The sequence below is a fragment of the Pimephales promelas genome, chromosome 17 (assembly GCF_988280905.1).
Source record: "Pimephales promelas chromosome 17, fPimPro1.hap1.1, whole genome shotgun sequence".
Lineage (NCBI taxonomy): Eukaryota > Metazoa > Chordata > Actinopteri > Cypriniformes > Leuciscidae > Pimephales > Pimephales promelas.
This window is the reverse complement of record NC_142785.1, coordinates 24,248,119-24,264,228: the sequence shown is the minus strand read 5'-3', so window position 1 is coordinate 24,264,228 and position 16,110 is coordinate 24,248,119. Positions and strand designations below refer to the sequence as shown.

General features: G+C 38.1%; 1 protein-coding gene across 2 annotated transcripts in view; it reads right to left on the bottom strand.

The window, feature by feature from the left end:
* Positions 1-980: 980 nt before the first annotated feature.
* nrap (nebulin-related anchoring protein) overlaps positions 981-16,110 on the bottom strand; it is a 17,424-nt gene continuing 2,294 nt past the window's right edge. For both annotated transcript variants that reach the window (XM_089122219.1, XM_039665024.2), the window contains 41 exons: positions 15,907-15,994; positions 14,655-14,756; positions 14,439-14,543; positions 14,199-14,303; positions 13,994-14,101; positions 13,786-13,890; positions 12,828-12,935; positions 12,648-12,755; positions 12,454-12,561; positions 12,100-12,216; positions 11,481-11,585; positions 11,247-11,354; positions 11,033-11,146; positions 10,746-10,844; positions 10,546-10,650; positions 10,323-10,430; positions 10,133-10,240; positions 9,804-10,001; positions 9,594-9,698; positions 9,361-9,459; positions 9,162-9,266; positions 8,967-9,074; positions 8,542-8,853; positions 8,349-8,453; positions 7,336-7,434; positions 7,137-7,241; positions 6,881-6,988; positions 6,687-6,800; positions 6,393-6,590; positions 6,193-6,297; positions 5,961-6,059; positions 5,770-5,874; positions 5,479-5,586; positions 5,023-5,334; positions 4,799-4,903; positions 4,428-4,526; positions 4,232-4,336; positions 3,125-3,232; positions 2,708-3,019; positions 2,334-2,486; positions 981-1,812 (listed from right to left, as the gene is read on the bottom strand). In XM_089122219.1, coding sequence (XP_088978345.1) covers positions 1,465-1,812; positions 2,334-2,486; positions 2,708-3,019; positions 3,125-3,232; positions 4,232-4,336; positions 4,428-4,526; positions 4,799-4,903; positions 5,023-5,334; positions 5,479-5,586; positions 5,770-5,874; positions 5,961-6,059; positions 6,193-6,297; positions 6,393-6,590; positions 6,687-6,800; positions 6,881-6,988; positions 7,137-7,241; positions 7,336-7,434; positions 8,349-8,453; positions 8,542-8,853; positions 8,967-9,074; positions 9,162-9,266; positions 9,361-9,459; positions 9,594-9,698; positions 9,804-10,001; positions 10,133-10,240; positions 10,323-10,430; positions 10,546-10,650; positions 10,746-10,844; positions 11,033-11,146; positions 11,247-11,354; positions 11,481-11,585; positions 12,100-12,216; positions 12,454-12,561; positions 12,648-12,755; positions 12,828-12,935; positions 13,786-13,890; positions 13,994-14,101; positions 14,199-14,303; positions 14,439-14,543; positions 14,655-14,756; positions 15,907-15,994 — 5,416 coding nt within the window. In that variant the 3' untranslated portion in view covers positions 981-1,464. The remainder of the gene's footprint in view (positions 1,813-2,333; positions 2,487-2,707; positions 3,020-3,124; positions 3,233-4,231; positions 4,337-4,427; positions 4,527-4,798; positions 4,904-5,022; positions 5,335-5,478; positions 5,587-5,769; positions 5,875-5,960; positions 6,060-6,192; positions 6,298-6,392; positions 6,591-6,686; positions 6,801-6,880; positions 6,989-7,136; positions 7,242-7,335; positions 7,435-8,348; positions 8,454-8,541; positions 8,854-8,966; positions 9,075-9,161; positions 9,267-9,360; positions 9,460-9,593; positions 9,699-9,803; positions 10,002-10,132; positions 10,241-10,322; positions 10,431-10,545; positions 10,651-10,745; positions 10,845-11,032; positions 11,147-11,246; positions 11,355-11,480; positions 11,586-12,099; positions 12,217-12,453; positions 12,562-12,647; positions 12,756-12,827; positions 12,936-13,785; positions 13,891-13,993; positions 14,102-14,198; positions 14,304-14,438; positions 14,544-14,654; positions 14,757-15,906; positions 15,995-16,110) is intronic.

The window sequence follows — 16,110 nt, the reverse complement described above, 5'->3', positions numbered from 1 at the left end:
TACAAATTCACTCTTAAAGGTCCATTGAGACACGTAAAGAAACTTGGGTGACAAGGGGTTTGCTGGACACCAAATTAAACGGGGTGGAATGATGACTGCACACATTCAGTAGATGATTTTACTACCACTTTGACCACAAACCCACTGACTCACTGGCAGTTCTTGTCTCTATAGGAAAAGTGGTCACATTACTCAAAGCTTTCTTTGGAGATGTCAGGCTCTCCTCTTACCTCAACAGTGAACTTTGTCTGAGGGGATGCTGCTTTTTCTTTTCTTTTTGCTTTTTTATGACATTTCTGCTTTTATATACATGCAAAATATACACTAATTTTCATAATTAGTTATCCTTTGTGTCTATCCTATTACCACTTTTAGAAAGATGTATTTAGAAAACCCAGCTGTTCTAATCCTATATTGTATGACTAATCTCTATTGCTTGAAGTTAAAGTAAACATGCATCATGGATTTACCAGAAATCTGTTTTTATTCCATATGCTGTAATGCAGCATTTGAAGCGAATAGACCTATTTTTTTTCTTTTGTGTTTTTGTACCGATTCCCATTACCAATTCCTATAGTCCAATGCCCAGAACTCATGTGTTCTCATGGACTAACCATCACCAGTTCCTTCACAACAGTTGTTCAGCATCTCTGCTTTAGGCATTATGGGTCAACACTTGCATGGGAAAAGCAAGAAAATAAAGATGATTTATTTGCTTAAACTGATTTTCATTATGTCCCAGCAATATCAGCGAGGCCCCGCTGAGCAGTTCCTCCAAACTACCAGGAGGAATACTGCTATTTTACAGCTTTTACAGTGATCCATCCATCCATCCATCCATCTATCAATCTATCATTAAACAGAGAAGTATTTCTGAAACAAAAGTTTATAGCAAGACTATCAACTATCAACACTATAAAACTGTCTATGACTGCCCTCTAGTGCTCATGATTGTTAAAAAGGTGAGATGTTTTATAAAGGACATTTGAAACAAAACCGTTTATTATTTTCATCATCATGTGTCATAATTCACACTTAAAATGTTTTCTTTCTCATAAAGCGCAACTTGATAGACCCACAATATATCCAACATCTCAAACATAACGTATTACTTGCTATCAAATCCACCAGAGGAACATGGATCTTACTCTTAAACAGTGTGAGGGCACTTCTCCAAAATCACGCTCACCCTTATTCTATACATACATTGTCCAATGTCCATGTCCATACATGCAGTTTTGTTTGATATATTTTCATAACAATAACTACAATCACCTTCATTAAACCATAGTTAAAACCACGTTAAAACTTCAACCACCTTCAAGTTCACTTTTCACGTATAGCTTTCATCTAAATATCCCTCATTCAAGGATCAATTAAAAATACAATCAGAGAACACCAGGATCTACATGATGCTCATAAATTAGATTAAAAAAAAAAAGTAGGGAAGACAAAAATGACAGATTACATTGTTACTGACTTTGCAGCAGCCTGATCTGTGATGGCCCGGTTTTCACTCGTCTGTCTAGCGGTGGACTCATCAGCATGAGACTGGCTCATAATGGATTGTTTCTTGGAGGACTGGTTGGTGATAGACTGACTTGAGGTTGAATGGGAAGCAACAGACTGTGACGTGATGGATTTTGTGGTTTTGGCTTGCTTGAATGTGGTGTGAATGGTTTTTTTCCTCTTGACGTGGAGGATCTCCATAGCATCAGGATTGACTCCTGGCTGCTGGAACTCTTTTGTGGTCTCCGTCTGCTCCGTGGTGGATTGCTGCTGCTCCTGGAACTCCTGCTGTCTCTGGAGCATCTGAGACAGAAGAAAATGATAAAATGCATAATGGAGAGAGGAAATAGAGTCGGTAATGTGGTAAAAATTTTAAAAGCATGACAATTGCTCTGCTCCAAAACCTAGTGTGTTGCCATTTGAAGGCGCACTCCTGATTTGATATGATTTAATATATCTCCAAAGATACCTTGTTTTAGCCAAATTCTAAAGTTGCACTACAACTTTAAATTGAATAAAATACTAAATGTGTCAAAAAATATATATTATGTACAATATTTGTGTTTTTAATCTTAAAGTACTATTAGGTTAGCAACATGCTAGCATCCTAACTCTATTGAAATCAATTCACACAGTCACATCATCAGTGCTATTTGTTTAGCTTGTGGAGCTGCTCCCTAAGTAGTGTTCCAAAACAATCACTTATGAGGTTTCATGATGCTTAGGATGCTAACAATGCAGCTCACCAGGGTTTGAAACAGAGCAAATGATCCTATTCAGATATCTTCAGATAAGTAAAATTGTGGTGTAGAGTTCTGTCTCACCATTAAATGCTGATACTGGGCGATAGCCTCATCGGTGGTCACTCCTTCAGCAAGGCCCAGTTCTGCAGCACGGCGGGCCATTTCTACTTTATGCGAGCCTGGTGGGGTCCAGCCCACACCTTTAATCCAGTTCAGATCTGATTTGTAGTTGACCTGCAACCACAGAGTCAGGACCATTAAGGATAAAAGAACAATTCATTTGTCAAAATAATGTCTTCTGAGAAACTTTTGGCAAATATTGCTACCAAGTCACTGCAAGGTCATATTTTCAAATGCATAGTGTCTCATGTCAACCACAAGTCATCAGAGAGAGGCATTAGCACACAATGGCATCAATACAGTTCTTCACAACATTTAATAATCCCAAAACTCACATCGCTCTGCAGTTGATAGGCTTGTTTAGCATGTTTGACGTTGAGCTGATTAGAATCACAGGTGTAGTCATGGAGATGCTGGCGATAGTTGACATTGCTGAGCTGAGCCTGGCTCTTCTTAGCATGCTGGAAATCAGGCTGGTCGACATGGATCTTAAACTGAGAGCGTGTCTCCTGGGACTGCTTCTTGTACGCGTTGTTGCTTTGGAGTTTCCCTACAGCCAATGAGTGTTTCATCTTGGGGTCATCTTCAACGCTGAGGAGGCCCACCTGATGGCCCTTCTCTTTGACAAATGCCTCCTTATAGCGGAACTGAGAAGCAATGGTACAATTATGTCAAATTTAAATTCTTAAGTTGGGTTTTACTTAATGAAATAGTACACTATTTGGCAGATAAACATTTTGATTATAACTTACATCACTAGCAATTTCTCTAGATGCCTTGGCTGTTTGAAAAGGAATGGCGTCCAACCTCAAGTCATAACCTGCAGACCTCACCTGCTCACCTGATGTTTTATACACTTTCTGTAAAGTGAAAGAGAAAAAAAGATTATTGTAATCTCATGCTCACACGGCTGCATTTATTTTATCAAAAGTACAGTAAAAAGGTGATTTTGTGAAATTAAATTACAATTTAAAACTGTTTTCTATTTTAATATATTTTAAAATGTAAATTATTCCTGTGGTGACGAAAAGCTGAATTTTCAGCATCAACTCGAGTATTCAGTGTCACATGATTCTTCAGAAATCAGTCTAATAAGCTGATTTGCTGCTCAAGAAAAAGTTATTATTATTATTTTTATTATTATCTATGTTGAAAACAGTCACAAAATAATTATTTTTAAAAAATAAAAGGGTTACAATAAGGTTTATTAGTTAACATTAGTTAATGTATTTACTAACATGCACTAACCATGAGCAATACATTTGTTAATGCATTTGTTCATCTTTGTTAATGTTAGTTCATGAAAATACAGCTGTTCATTGTTTGTTCATGTTAGTTCACGGTGCATTAACTAATGTTAACAAGATTTTAATCAATTATTAGTAATTTTTTAAAATAACATTAACAAAGATTAACAAATGCTGTATATGTGCTATTCATTATTAGTTCATATTAACTAATGTAGTTAACTAATGTTAAGTAACGAACCTTACTGTAAAGTGTTACCAATAAAAGCTGTTATTTTGAACTTTCTATTCATAAAAAATAATCTTGGTTTCCACAAAAATATTATGCAGCAAAAACAGTTTTTAACATTGATAATAATAATAATAATAATAATAAACGTTTCTTGAGCACCAAATCAGCATATTAGAATGATTTCTGATGGACTGTGTGACACTGAAGACTGGAGTAATGATGCTGAAAATTCAGCATTGCCATCATGAGAATAAATTATATTTAAAAATATATTAAAACAGAAAAAATATTCAAATATTTCACAATAATACTGTTTTGATCAAATAAATGCAGCCTTGGTGAGCCTTAGAGACCTCTCGTAAGTGACCCGAAACACTTACATCGCTAATTTGCTGAGCGTTGATCTTTGCTCTGATGAAGTCGGGATGATCAGAGTGTAATGTGTATTTGTGCATAGAATCAGAGTCTCCAGACTTGTACATCCTCTGAAACAGTATAAAAGTCATATTATTCACTTCACCTAAAACAATCACTGCCTATACACACACTGAAATAAGCATGCTGGATGAAGCTTACCTCACTACACTGCATGTAGCTGTTCTTTGCATGGATGATATCTGGTGAATCAGCAATTTGAGTGAACTTCAGACTGTCAGGATGTTGACGGTACTTCTTCTACAGAGGGTAACGATGAAGAAAAGCATTTATTATTAATCGTGATTTTATCAAAGCATGCTGGTAAAATTAAGAATATAAACATGAAACTCCACTCGCAACCTATTTTATTTCGGTTTTCATTTCTATACTATGTGTGAAGCAGGGTATTCAAAAGAAAAAATAATTGAAAAGTGGGTGTTCCATACCAGAATTCACCATAAGACCAGGGAATTGCTTTAAGAACGTAAATAAGGTCATTTGATTTCATGTTGAATTGAAGTGCAACTTACATCACTAATGAGCTCTCCGGCTTTCTTTGCAGACTCCATCTGAGGTGCGCCTACTGAATCCCAGGCCACTCCCTTCATGAAGTTCAGATCTGATTTGTATACATTCTTTGAAAAAGACAAAGCAGATGAAATTTGAATGATTGTATTGAGATGCTTTGCCCTGTCACTCTTTTATGGTATGAATCCAAAACTCCAAAATCTTTATTTGCCTTACTCATTCTCACCTGGCTCTGCAGGTCATATGCCTTTTTGGCCCACTGCACCTTTATATCATCAGGTAGAACTGTGTAAGAGTGGATGTGAGTCTTGTAATCCTGGTCGCTGGCTAAGGCCTGGGCTTTCTTGGCTTGAACCAAGTTCACCATGTCCAGAGGCAGCTGATACTGGCCGCTGGTGGACAAGGCATCTTTGCGATAATGCTGGTCACTGTGCAAACGACCCATCTCCATGCAGTGCATGAGGTTCGAGTCCTCCATAAGGCTCCGAGCTCCGATGTGCTTGCCCTTCTCCAATAAATGGCTGTGCTTGTATTGAACCTATTGAGGAGGTGAATATGTTCAACTGGATGTCGGTGTACATTTTGAATATGCTGTTTAACACAAACTTGGCAGCATGATTGCTCGTTTATCAGAGCTGTTTTTGCCCATAAATGTGTGTAAATTTAGAGAGGGTAATCTTACATCACTAGCAATGCTGGTGGAGGCTTTTGCAGCCTGGAAGGGGATATCCTTCATGGTGAGTTTATAACCCTGAGCTCTTAGCACATTCCATGACTCCTTGTATTTAACCTGAAATAAAACAGAAAATGTTCAAACTTTTGTCTTTTTTTTATCTTAAACACAAGTTCGTTTGAATAAATTCCTCTTTAGAATATCTTTAAAATGAGCTATCAACTTCGGTTAAGAATAGTGGATTTTTATGATGTAGCATTATCCATAAACACAAAAATAGACTTGGAAGGCTCATCTTACATCACTGAAGTTAGCAGCGTTAATCTTGGCCTGGGTGATTTCAGGTCGCTCAGCAGTAATGGTGTAGTTGTGCTTGAAGTTCTCTCCCTTTTCTTTGTACAAGCGCTAAATAATATCAGACCACAAGACATTATAATCCCTCTATCACTGCAAATCACAAAACACAGAGACAATATTGCATGACCTCCTACCTCATTATTGATCTTGCTACTGGTCTTAGCGTGCACAATATCCGGAGAATCCGTGACAGATGTGTGTTTAAAAGAGTAGGGTTGCTGGCGATACTTTTTCTGTTAGGCAACAAAAATAAATAGATTTATTATAAGAAATCATTAAAAAAATCTTAATGAGCCCAAACTTTTGAACAGCAGTGCAGATGACCATGTTGGATCAAAGTGTTGAATTTTAAATAGCCATTCATACCTCACTGATTAGATCTGTGGCCCGTTTGGATCCTTCAATCTGTAAGGCACCGGTGCCAATCCAGGCCGCACCACGAAGGTAGTTCAGATCAGAGCGGTAGAGTTTCTGTTGTATAAACACAGTATGTTCAAGAGCGCTCTACTTTCAGAGGCATTCTTTGGAGCAATGAGTATTGGTAACCATACTGATTAAGACGTTACCTCACTCTGCAGTTCATATGCTCTCTTGGCAGCCTGCACTTTAAGGTCATCGGGCAGTGTTGTGTACTTGTGTAATGTAAGTCTGTAGTCCTGATCACTGATCAGAGACTGAGCATTCTTAGCATGGAGCACGTCTAACATATCCATTGGTAGATGGAACTGAGAATGCAACTTGGAAGAGTCTTTTTTGTATTTGAGCTAAGGATAGAGAAAGTTGATCAATTGCTTGAGCATGACCTCTCAAACTCACAATTATGCTACTTCATTCAGTTGTATCCTTGCTGGAATACTCACATCACTTTGTATATTTGTGGCATGCACAGAGTGAGCAATGTTTATGTCATCCTGTAGTCCCTTTAGCCCAATCATCTTCCCTTTTGTCTTCTCAAACTGTGCCTTGTACTTTTGCTGGAGGTAAACATTTTATAAAGTTAGATAAACGGACAACAGAAACTGTAGTTCATCCCTATTGTGTACAAAATACTCACATCACTGAGGATTTCTGCAGACGATTTGGCTGATTGGAATGGAATAGCATCCAAGCGCAACTTGTAGCCACCATCTCTAATCTTTGTCCAGGACTCTTTGTAACGTGACTATGTAAAAAAAAAGAATTCTGTATTTTACACTTAAAGCCCTGTTTTAAGATTGTTTCTGAAATTTGGACACATTGCAGCTTCAATTGTTCATGATTTTTTAACAGCAACTGAAACAGAAACAGCAGTGTGTGTAATTGATTCTCACCTCACTGATGTTCATGGCATTGATCTTAGCCTGCACATGCTCTGGAATATCTCCAATCAATGTGTACTTGTGCATCTCATTCTCTCCTTTCTTTCTGTATAATCTCTGTTGACATGAAGATCACATACATGATCTCTTTTAACAATTGTCACAGTATCCAATTCATAAATTCAAATACTGATTCATAGAAAAGACGTACATCAAGAACCAGTTTGCTGCTGATTTTGGCCTGGACCATCTCTGGTGTATCCTCCACGCTGGTGTACTTCAGAGCACTCACATTCTGTCTGTATTTTTTCTGGAACAAAACACAGGTCATGGCAAAGATTTATATTGACTTTCAGTGCTAGGAGATAAATGTGTTTTAAATTTACTGTCAGAAATGTCTCTTGGGTGTACAGCCCTCAAGGTCTTTCATTTCAAGGACGTTTTGCTTCAGTCATTTCATAATAACACATTTAAGTGTTAACCCATAAGCATCTGCTTTTTTGTCTTAGCTTGAGTTCCACATCTATACTCAAAGTAAGTGCATCTTATAATATTCATGGAGGAGCCGAACAGCATCACTTAAAATTACGTTTCACTGCTGGACATTTTTCAGTCTTAAAACCTTCAGGTTATTCCAAGTTTAAAATTTAACAAAAAATATTCTTTAGTAAATTAGTATATAAAACAACTCTTCTTTAGCAAAATACTCAACTGTATTAGTTGAATCCTTATATTTAATATAGTTCTCAGCCATGTTCAAGATATATTCTTTGCTAAATATAACCATCCATTAACCTATTGCTTAAGCTATTTGCTATGCAAGCATTACATAACTATTCTCCATGTGGTACTCTACTTTCCATTTTTAGGAGAGTCCTGCAGATGACCTAAGAATCTAGTGACTCTCTTAAGTTATATGAATTTAAGATCTGAAAGAAGAAAAACTGAAGAGTTCAGATGCAAAAGCCTCTAAGTGCCATTTGAAATTTTCTTCTAGAATGATCATTTTTATCAAGCTTGTAAATTTAAGTTCAGTAATTTCACTTAAATTGCAATGATAATTACCTATTAATTGTTATTTAAGTGAAATAACTGAACTTAAATATACAAGTTTGATAAAAATCATCAGTAAAGAAGAAAATTTCAAATGGCATTTAGAAGCTTTTGCATCTGAACTCTTCAACTATTACATTTTTGTTCATGCGAGGCTGATCTGTATAGTACCTCGCTGGCTAAATCTGTAGCTTTTCTGGCCTGTTGTATATCAAGTGATCCAGTGGTCTCCCATCCTACCCCTTTCATCCAGTTCAGGTCCGAGCGATACTTTTTCTGTGAAGAAAACAAAGTTTTGTTGCATTTAGCTTTACAAGTCATTGGTTTTACAAGCCATTCAATTGAGGCTCAACTGGGCTCTTACATCACTCTGTTGGCCATATGCTTTCTTGGCCCATTCTAGTTTCATATCATTGGGCAGGAGGGTGTATTTGTGTAAGAAGGTTTTGTAGTTTTGTTCAGTGGCCAGTTCCTGGGCTTTCTTGGCATGGGTGAGGGTCATCATATCGAGTAAGGAACTGTATTTTGTCTTGGTGTCTTCATACTCTTTCTTGTAGTTGAGGTCACTTTGGAGTTTGGTGGCCTGGGCTGAATGGGCCATCTGAGAATCACCTGACACAGTCTTCACACCAATCATCTTCCCTTTTGTCATCTCATATTCTTGCTTGTACTTCACCTACATAAATGGAATATGGGGAGATTAGATTATAAGTCACGATACTTAAGATTCCAGTGTCTAGTTAAGTGCCAAGTGAGCCATGTGTATCAATAGAGTGTTTGGTCACTCACATCACTGGCGAGATCTCTTGTTGTTTTGGCTGCGAGAATGGAAAGTGTGTCCAGGCCAAGCTCAAAACCCTTCTCTCTCTGCTCTTCCCAAATACTCTTGTATGTTTTCTGAAAATTACCAACGTAACATTGATTAAAAGCAGACGGTGGGTTGTTAGCCAACCTAAGTACAGGTTCAAGTGATTAATTTCATACCCCACTGAGAAGCTTTGCATTAGCTTTGGCTTGCTTGAAGAGAGGCTCATCTTTGCTTATAGTGTACTGGTGCATTGTTTGCTCAGTTCCCGCCTTGTATGTCAGCTGAGGATGAGAAAACATCAACCAATCTCAGATAGGACTCCAGTTAAATGTCCACTGAGGAGATAAATATACAATCAGATTGATCTTATCTTACGCCACTCTGTAGTTCCTGGCTCTTCTTGGCATGTATGATGGAAGGAGTGTCTGCCACTTGTGTGAACTTCACACCATCCACCTTCTGGCGATAATTTTTCTGTATAGAGGTGAAAAAATGCAGCAGAATAAATTTAACAAGATGGCTTTTTACTGTTAAAAAGCCTAGGGAAATACTTGTGACTGGCTATGCGAGTCTAATCGGTATGGAATACACATTTTGTAATCACCAACCTCACTGAGTAGTTCTCCTGCCTTCTTGGCTTGTTCCACATCCAGGCAGCCATCAGCTTCCCATCCGACTCCTTTCATCCAGGTCAGGTCTGATCGGTACTGGTTCTAAAAGAGCCAAAACAAATATCCATTTAGTACGCATAAATGAATGCCCATTACCTGTATCATTCTACTCTGGTCTTGCATATAGACATCCTTTCGTCTTCTTACATCACTCTGCAGTTGGTAAGCTTTCTTTGCCTGCTGCACTTTCATGTCATCAGGCAGGACGGTGTAATCGTGTAACTTCGTCCTGTAGTCCAAATCACTCGCCAGGGCCTGAGCCTTTTTAGCATGACTCAGATTCACCATGTCCAAAGGAAGGTGGAACTTGGATTGAGTCTCCTTAGAATCCTTTTTATAAGCGACCTATAGCACAGACATTTGATTGTTTTTTTTTTTTTGTTTTGTTTAGGCTATATTATTTGAAAAATCTTACATTGAGCATTCATGTTAATGGGAAAAATACAGTTTTGTTTAACTTGGCTACTCAGACTTACGTGACTGCTAAGCTTGGCCACCTGAAGGGAGTGCAGTGTTTTAGAGTCACTCACATCCATTCCAATGGCTTTGTCTTTGTTCTTCATATATGACTCCTTATACTTGATCTGTACGGCCCACGAAATCAAATAAATCCAAGAAAACAAATTTGAATGTTTTACATTTAAACATTGAACATTTGATTCTTACATCACTAGCCAGGTCTCGAGAGGCTTTGGCAGCTTTGAGTGTCAGAGTATCCAGCCCGATATCACACGCTTTGGATTTGTTCTTCTCCCAGTTTTCTTTGTATTTGATCTGTGAACGTGCAGATAGAAAGTGCTTAGAAATGCAGTCAACACTGGTAAACTATTTATATATGGATGACAAACAATGTGCCAAAGCTCTGGAATGTGTGTAGGCATAGCCTTACATCACTGACAAGTTCTGCATTGGCTTTTGCCTTCTTAAGTTCTGGTGTATCTTGAGATGATGTATACTGTGTCTTCGTCTTCTCATAGTTGGCTTTGTAGTTCAGCTTTAATGAGAGAGAGATTATATGTGAGGCTTACTGTAGATATGTTATATTAAACTTAACTTAAACACTCAATGAAAAGGACAATTGGTGCTTACATTGCTAAGCTGATGAGCATTGATTCTGGCTTGCACAATTTCAGGAGTGTCCGCAACCTGGCTGAATTTCAGCTTGTCGATATGTTGTCTGTAGTTTTTCTGAGTGGGAGAAAAAGGACATCCATTTAGATTAGCTTGCATGTTTACGAGCGTAAAGAAGATCATTTGTACGGCTAACACAGCACTGTTCAAGCAATTAAGGTTGGCATTGTTACTGAATGACAAATTCTATACACTCTAATACAAGAGGTTTAAGTTTATGGCAGCAACAACAATGACAGACTTACATCTTTGAGCGGCTCCAGTTTTTTCTGGGACTGATAGGATGGGGTGATGGTGGCTGGATAGTTGTACTCACCCTGTACATTCTTCTCCTGCTCATATTCTGATTTGTAGGAAATCTGAAATCAAATGGTATTAGAGAATGTAAGCACACTGCTCTATGCCTGGTAATTTCTTAAAAAACTGGAGAGATATTATGTTCAGAAAAAAAATTCTTACATCACTGGCAAGCTTTCTGACGTTCATGGCATGCATGGTCTGTTTGTCAATGCCACCCCCCTCATAGTGCCCCTTCATGTGATTGGTGTAATTCTCTTTGTATTTATTCTGCAAACACAGAGTGAATGAGCTTGCATATGACTGCACAAAAGTGCCCAGCACAGCAACACCTTAAATATAGAATAAGCAGTCATTCTTTGGGTATAGCAGTCACATCATTGATGAGGCACTCACATCACTGGTATACTTGGCGATCTTTGACACATTCTTGAACTGTGGCGTCTCACAGTAGTTGATGCTGTGGCCTTTTGTGTTCTCAAGGTCCTTCTTATATTCAACCTGTATAATGGGAGGATGTCTGGGTCACACGGGCAATTTTAAGTCTCTATCACAGAAAACCATGTGCCCTTTTGACATTTGCTTGTAAATCAAGATAGGATGGTATCATCAGGCATACACTGTGGCATGCAGAAAAATCTACTGGTCGAGTGAGAGGGTCAAAATAGAATGATGATGTGGCCCCTGGGCTTGCGTGTTCTCTTTGTTTATATCTGTGGGTGGCTGGGCTCAGTAGGAGGGCTCATGGGATGTGGGGAATGCAGGTGTGGAGACGCTATGTCTGGCTAAGCCGATGACAGATGAGTTCACTGATCCTCTCTTTCTCTTTTAGCACTTGTGCATCGTAAAGTGCCCCAGGAGGCCATGTTACAATTCTACATCTAACTAATCAAGACTGTTTCTAAACATTTAACTGGAGATAGTAAATGTCTATTCAAATTAGAATGCCCTCTATCTATTCTCCTGTTCCTCTTCTCAACATTAGGCAATGGACCAAGGGCATAAGTCGCCTCACCTCGCTCATTAGCTTGTTGATCTTGCGTGCACTCATCAGAGTCAGGTTGTCCTCAGTGTTTAAAGTGTGGTATGCAGAAGATCCCTTCATCTTCTTCAAATCCTTCTTGTATTTCAGCTGCAGGTTAAAAATGGAGAGAGAGGGGTAAGGAGGGTGTTGAACACAACAATACCAGAAAGAGCTCAATCTACTCTACAGGAAGCCTGTATTCATCTGTCAGAATGTATTCCTGTGACATGGGAGAACATACAGTACACAATCAGTCATTTAGACAGGCAGAAAGTCTAAATATGTTATTTTGATGCCTCAATAGTGACATACATGACAGACCACTTCAGGGGTGGTGATACTCACATCACTGGCCATGTCATGGGCTCTCTTGGCCATCTGGTATCCAGGGGTAATCATAGCGGGGAAGCTGCCCTTGCCCTTTTGCTGTTCATAATCCTCAGTATAGGCATGCTAAAGGAATTAAAGACGTTTAGTATAACCATGTGCAATGATGTAACCACATAGGATACTGTATGTGCAAAAGAGCATTGAATCACCTGACTGAAGTGTTCTGCGTTCTCTCTCGCCAAAGCAAACTCCGCAGCCCCGGCTTCAGTGCTGGCCTTGCCCTTAATCTCCTGCTCATATTTCTGTTGATATTTCACCTGCACGAAAACAACACTGATTTTACATCTATCACGCACATGCAGCATGTAATCGCACATTTGGAAACTTACTTTGCTGGCCATCTCGCCTGCTTTTTTGGCCACCTGGTATCCAGGAGTGAAGTGGGCAGGAAAACTGCCTTTGCCCCTCTGCTGTTCATAGTCTTCAGTGTAGACATACTGTTTTCATGGAAGGAGATGCAAAATGAGGATATATGAAGAGTATAGCGTATGAAGAGTATAGACACAACTCGGAAGTTAGCGGCGCATGGGTTCCCTCGATCGAAAAGCTATGCATTTTCCCCATAGACTTTTGGAAAATCGCAAAAAACAAGATCTGTGTTTAACTTTTTTTGGAAATAGGCTCATTTTACAACTCCCCCAAAGTTAAACAGTTGAGTTTTATTTTACCGTTTTCGAATCCATTCAGCCGATTTTCTGATATTTAAGAGAATATCAGTGACCAGACAGTTTCTGGTCTCATTGACTTCCATAGTAGGAAAAAAATATACTATGGAAGTCAATGAGACCAGAAACTATCTGGTTACTGATATTCTTCTAAACATCAAAAAACCGGCTGAATGGATTCGAAAACGGTAAAACTCAACTGTTTAACTCTGGGGGAGTTGTAAAATGAGCCAATTTCCAAAAAAAGTGTAGTATCCCTTAAACAAAGAGTTGTGACCCTTACACGTTTTGTCTATCATGATAATCTTTACAAGTTAATCCACAATTTATCAATTTGAATCCTATATAAAGTTTTTTAAAAACACGAGCAGACACAATGAAGTTAAAAAAAACACAAAGCAGGTTATAACTGTGTGTTCTATACTATGTTATAGATAAAAATGTGAAAATATTTAGAGGCTTTGTTCACCACAGACCTTATTTCAGGCGATGTAGGAAAAACCCATTCAAAAATCCCATAGACTTTAGAGCGAGAAAACCAGGAGTGCTAAAATGCTAACTCACTTCTGTGATGTCGTAACTCTATTCAGCCACAAATATTTTCAAGATTCTATTCACTTACATCACTGACGATCTTCCCTTGATTTTTAGCTAAAAGTACGTCAGGAGTATCCGTCACAGCGGTGTACTTTGATACTCGTTCTTCATGGCCTTTCTTATACTCCAACTAAATAAATAAAAACAAGGAATAATAAACTCATACTGGACCTGGTTGGAAAGAAACAGCAGTTGTTGTTTTTTTTTTTTTGCAACAGACTCGTTTTGCTTACATTGCTTGCCAGTGTATTGGCTTTCTTTGCCATTTCATATCCTGGAGTGATCATGGCTGGAAAACTGCCCTTTCCTTTAGATTGTTCATATTCTTCTGTGTATTTCACCTGTAAACCAACAAAACACATCACAGGCAAGACACAATTTGTGTAATACCTAATTATCACATAAACAGGGCTAAGATTTGAAACAATTTGTCCTTACATCACTAGCCAATGAGACTCCAGTCTTGGCATGTATCATCTCAGGTGTGTCTGCTACAGAGGTAAACTGCGTCACACGCGCTTCATGGCCTCGTTTGTATTCCACCTGCAGCCCAAATTACCATGTCAGGTCATTTTTCTTTTTAATACATCATCATTATTTATCCATTTATTGAAGCAGGATGATAACAAGAACATTTTTAAAAGCATTTGCCCTTTATGCCTGAATCAGATCACTCACGTCACTAATGGTCTTCTGAGCCTGGGTCACACGTACAATTTCCTGGCTGGTAACGCTGCCTGAGTAAAATGACTGTTGGCCCACAAATTCAGTTTGGTAACCTTGCTGCTTTTAAGAAAGATTAGAAATCAGTCATATGTTGAAGTCCATGTCTAAACTTAAACTTAATGGATTTCTGTTCCTACAGTCTATATTTTTTATCAGGGAGTTACTCACCTGACTGGCAAGCTGGGCCACACGAGCTTGCTCGATTTCTTTGGATCTCATGTCATAGTGAAAAGTGGACATAAAACGTTCCCCTTCTTCTCTATATCTATTCTAAAAAAACAGAGGGACATAATCATGAAGCTGTCAGTGAGCTTCCTATAAGCACAAGCAAAGTCATGTTCAAAGATATGCAATGTCAGTGGGTCTAGTTGTCTTTTGATCATTTGCCACCACAATATACATGTGAAATGGAAGTATGGTGGTTTGCAATTTGTCCCTCTGAATACCACCATCGCAGAGTTCAGTGACAGACAGGGGCAGCTGGGGATCTCACAGAGAGAGATATAGAAAAAGAGAGGGAGGGAAAGGACGCCAGATAGGAAGAGAGGTGGGCTATGTTCATGTGGTACAAATTTAAACACCAAATACATAAAGAAGGCCAGAGAAGAGTATCATGTCACACTACAGAAATAACTGGAGAGATGCAGTTCTCATTCCAATCCTGTAGAGTCACCAGGGCCTTTGAGCTCTCCTAAAAACAACACTTTAACCCAACTTATATAGGGGGTATTACGAGCAAAATGACCCATATTCAAATCTTTAAATACATTTTGCTTGCAAATCAATGTAAGACAGTATACACTGACCGCCACTAGTTCTAATTAAGGAAGCTGAACCACTAAAATTCAGTCTAAAAAGCTGAATTGTAAAGTTTCTCTGAATCTGTATGATTGTTTAAAATAACATTTTCATTTATTGATCATTTATTTTATTTAAAAACTTTGCACATACTCGTGTTGCAAAGCCAAAGTCAAGTATTTTTAAAGTCTCCATAAGTAAACTAATAAAATAATTTCAATTTAAATCATATTACAATATTTAAATGCATTATAATGTAGCCAACTGGTCATTATCGCAAAATAAATAACCATTATTTTTTGATAAAGATCAACTGACTGTACATTATGCCTTACTTAATATTTAATATGTTCTTTATGGAAATACACCTCAATGCCAATAAGGCATTGCCTTATTTTTTTCACACTTGTGAATTTTACGCTTATACTCCCTCAAATAATGTTACAGAAAAACAAAATATGACTTTAATTTTTACATAATTCCTAATTTTTATAACCTTAGCTTTTCTCTGTAAGGTGTAATTTGTTTCTTTACAATAGAAATGTGTCAGATGTACAGTATTTGCGATTTAAATCAAGTTTGGTTGTGTTTTGTGTTGTCTGTGATGTAAACAAAGCCTCACCTCACTGGCTGCCACAGACTGCTTCTTGGCATTGATGTTGACTGGGGTCTCATAAACACTTGTAAAAGTGTTGTTCTTTGGATTATGCCTATTATATATGAGAGACAATTAATTATATATTCAACACATGAAAGGAACAAATTTAGCAAATGATGCCTTCAGCCATGACACAAAGAAAAATAATGCAGACTTATTGAAACACTG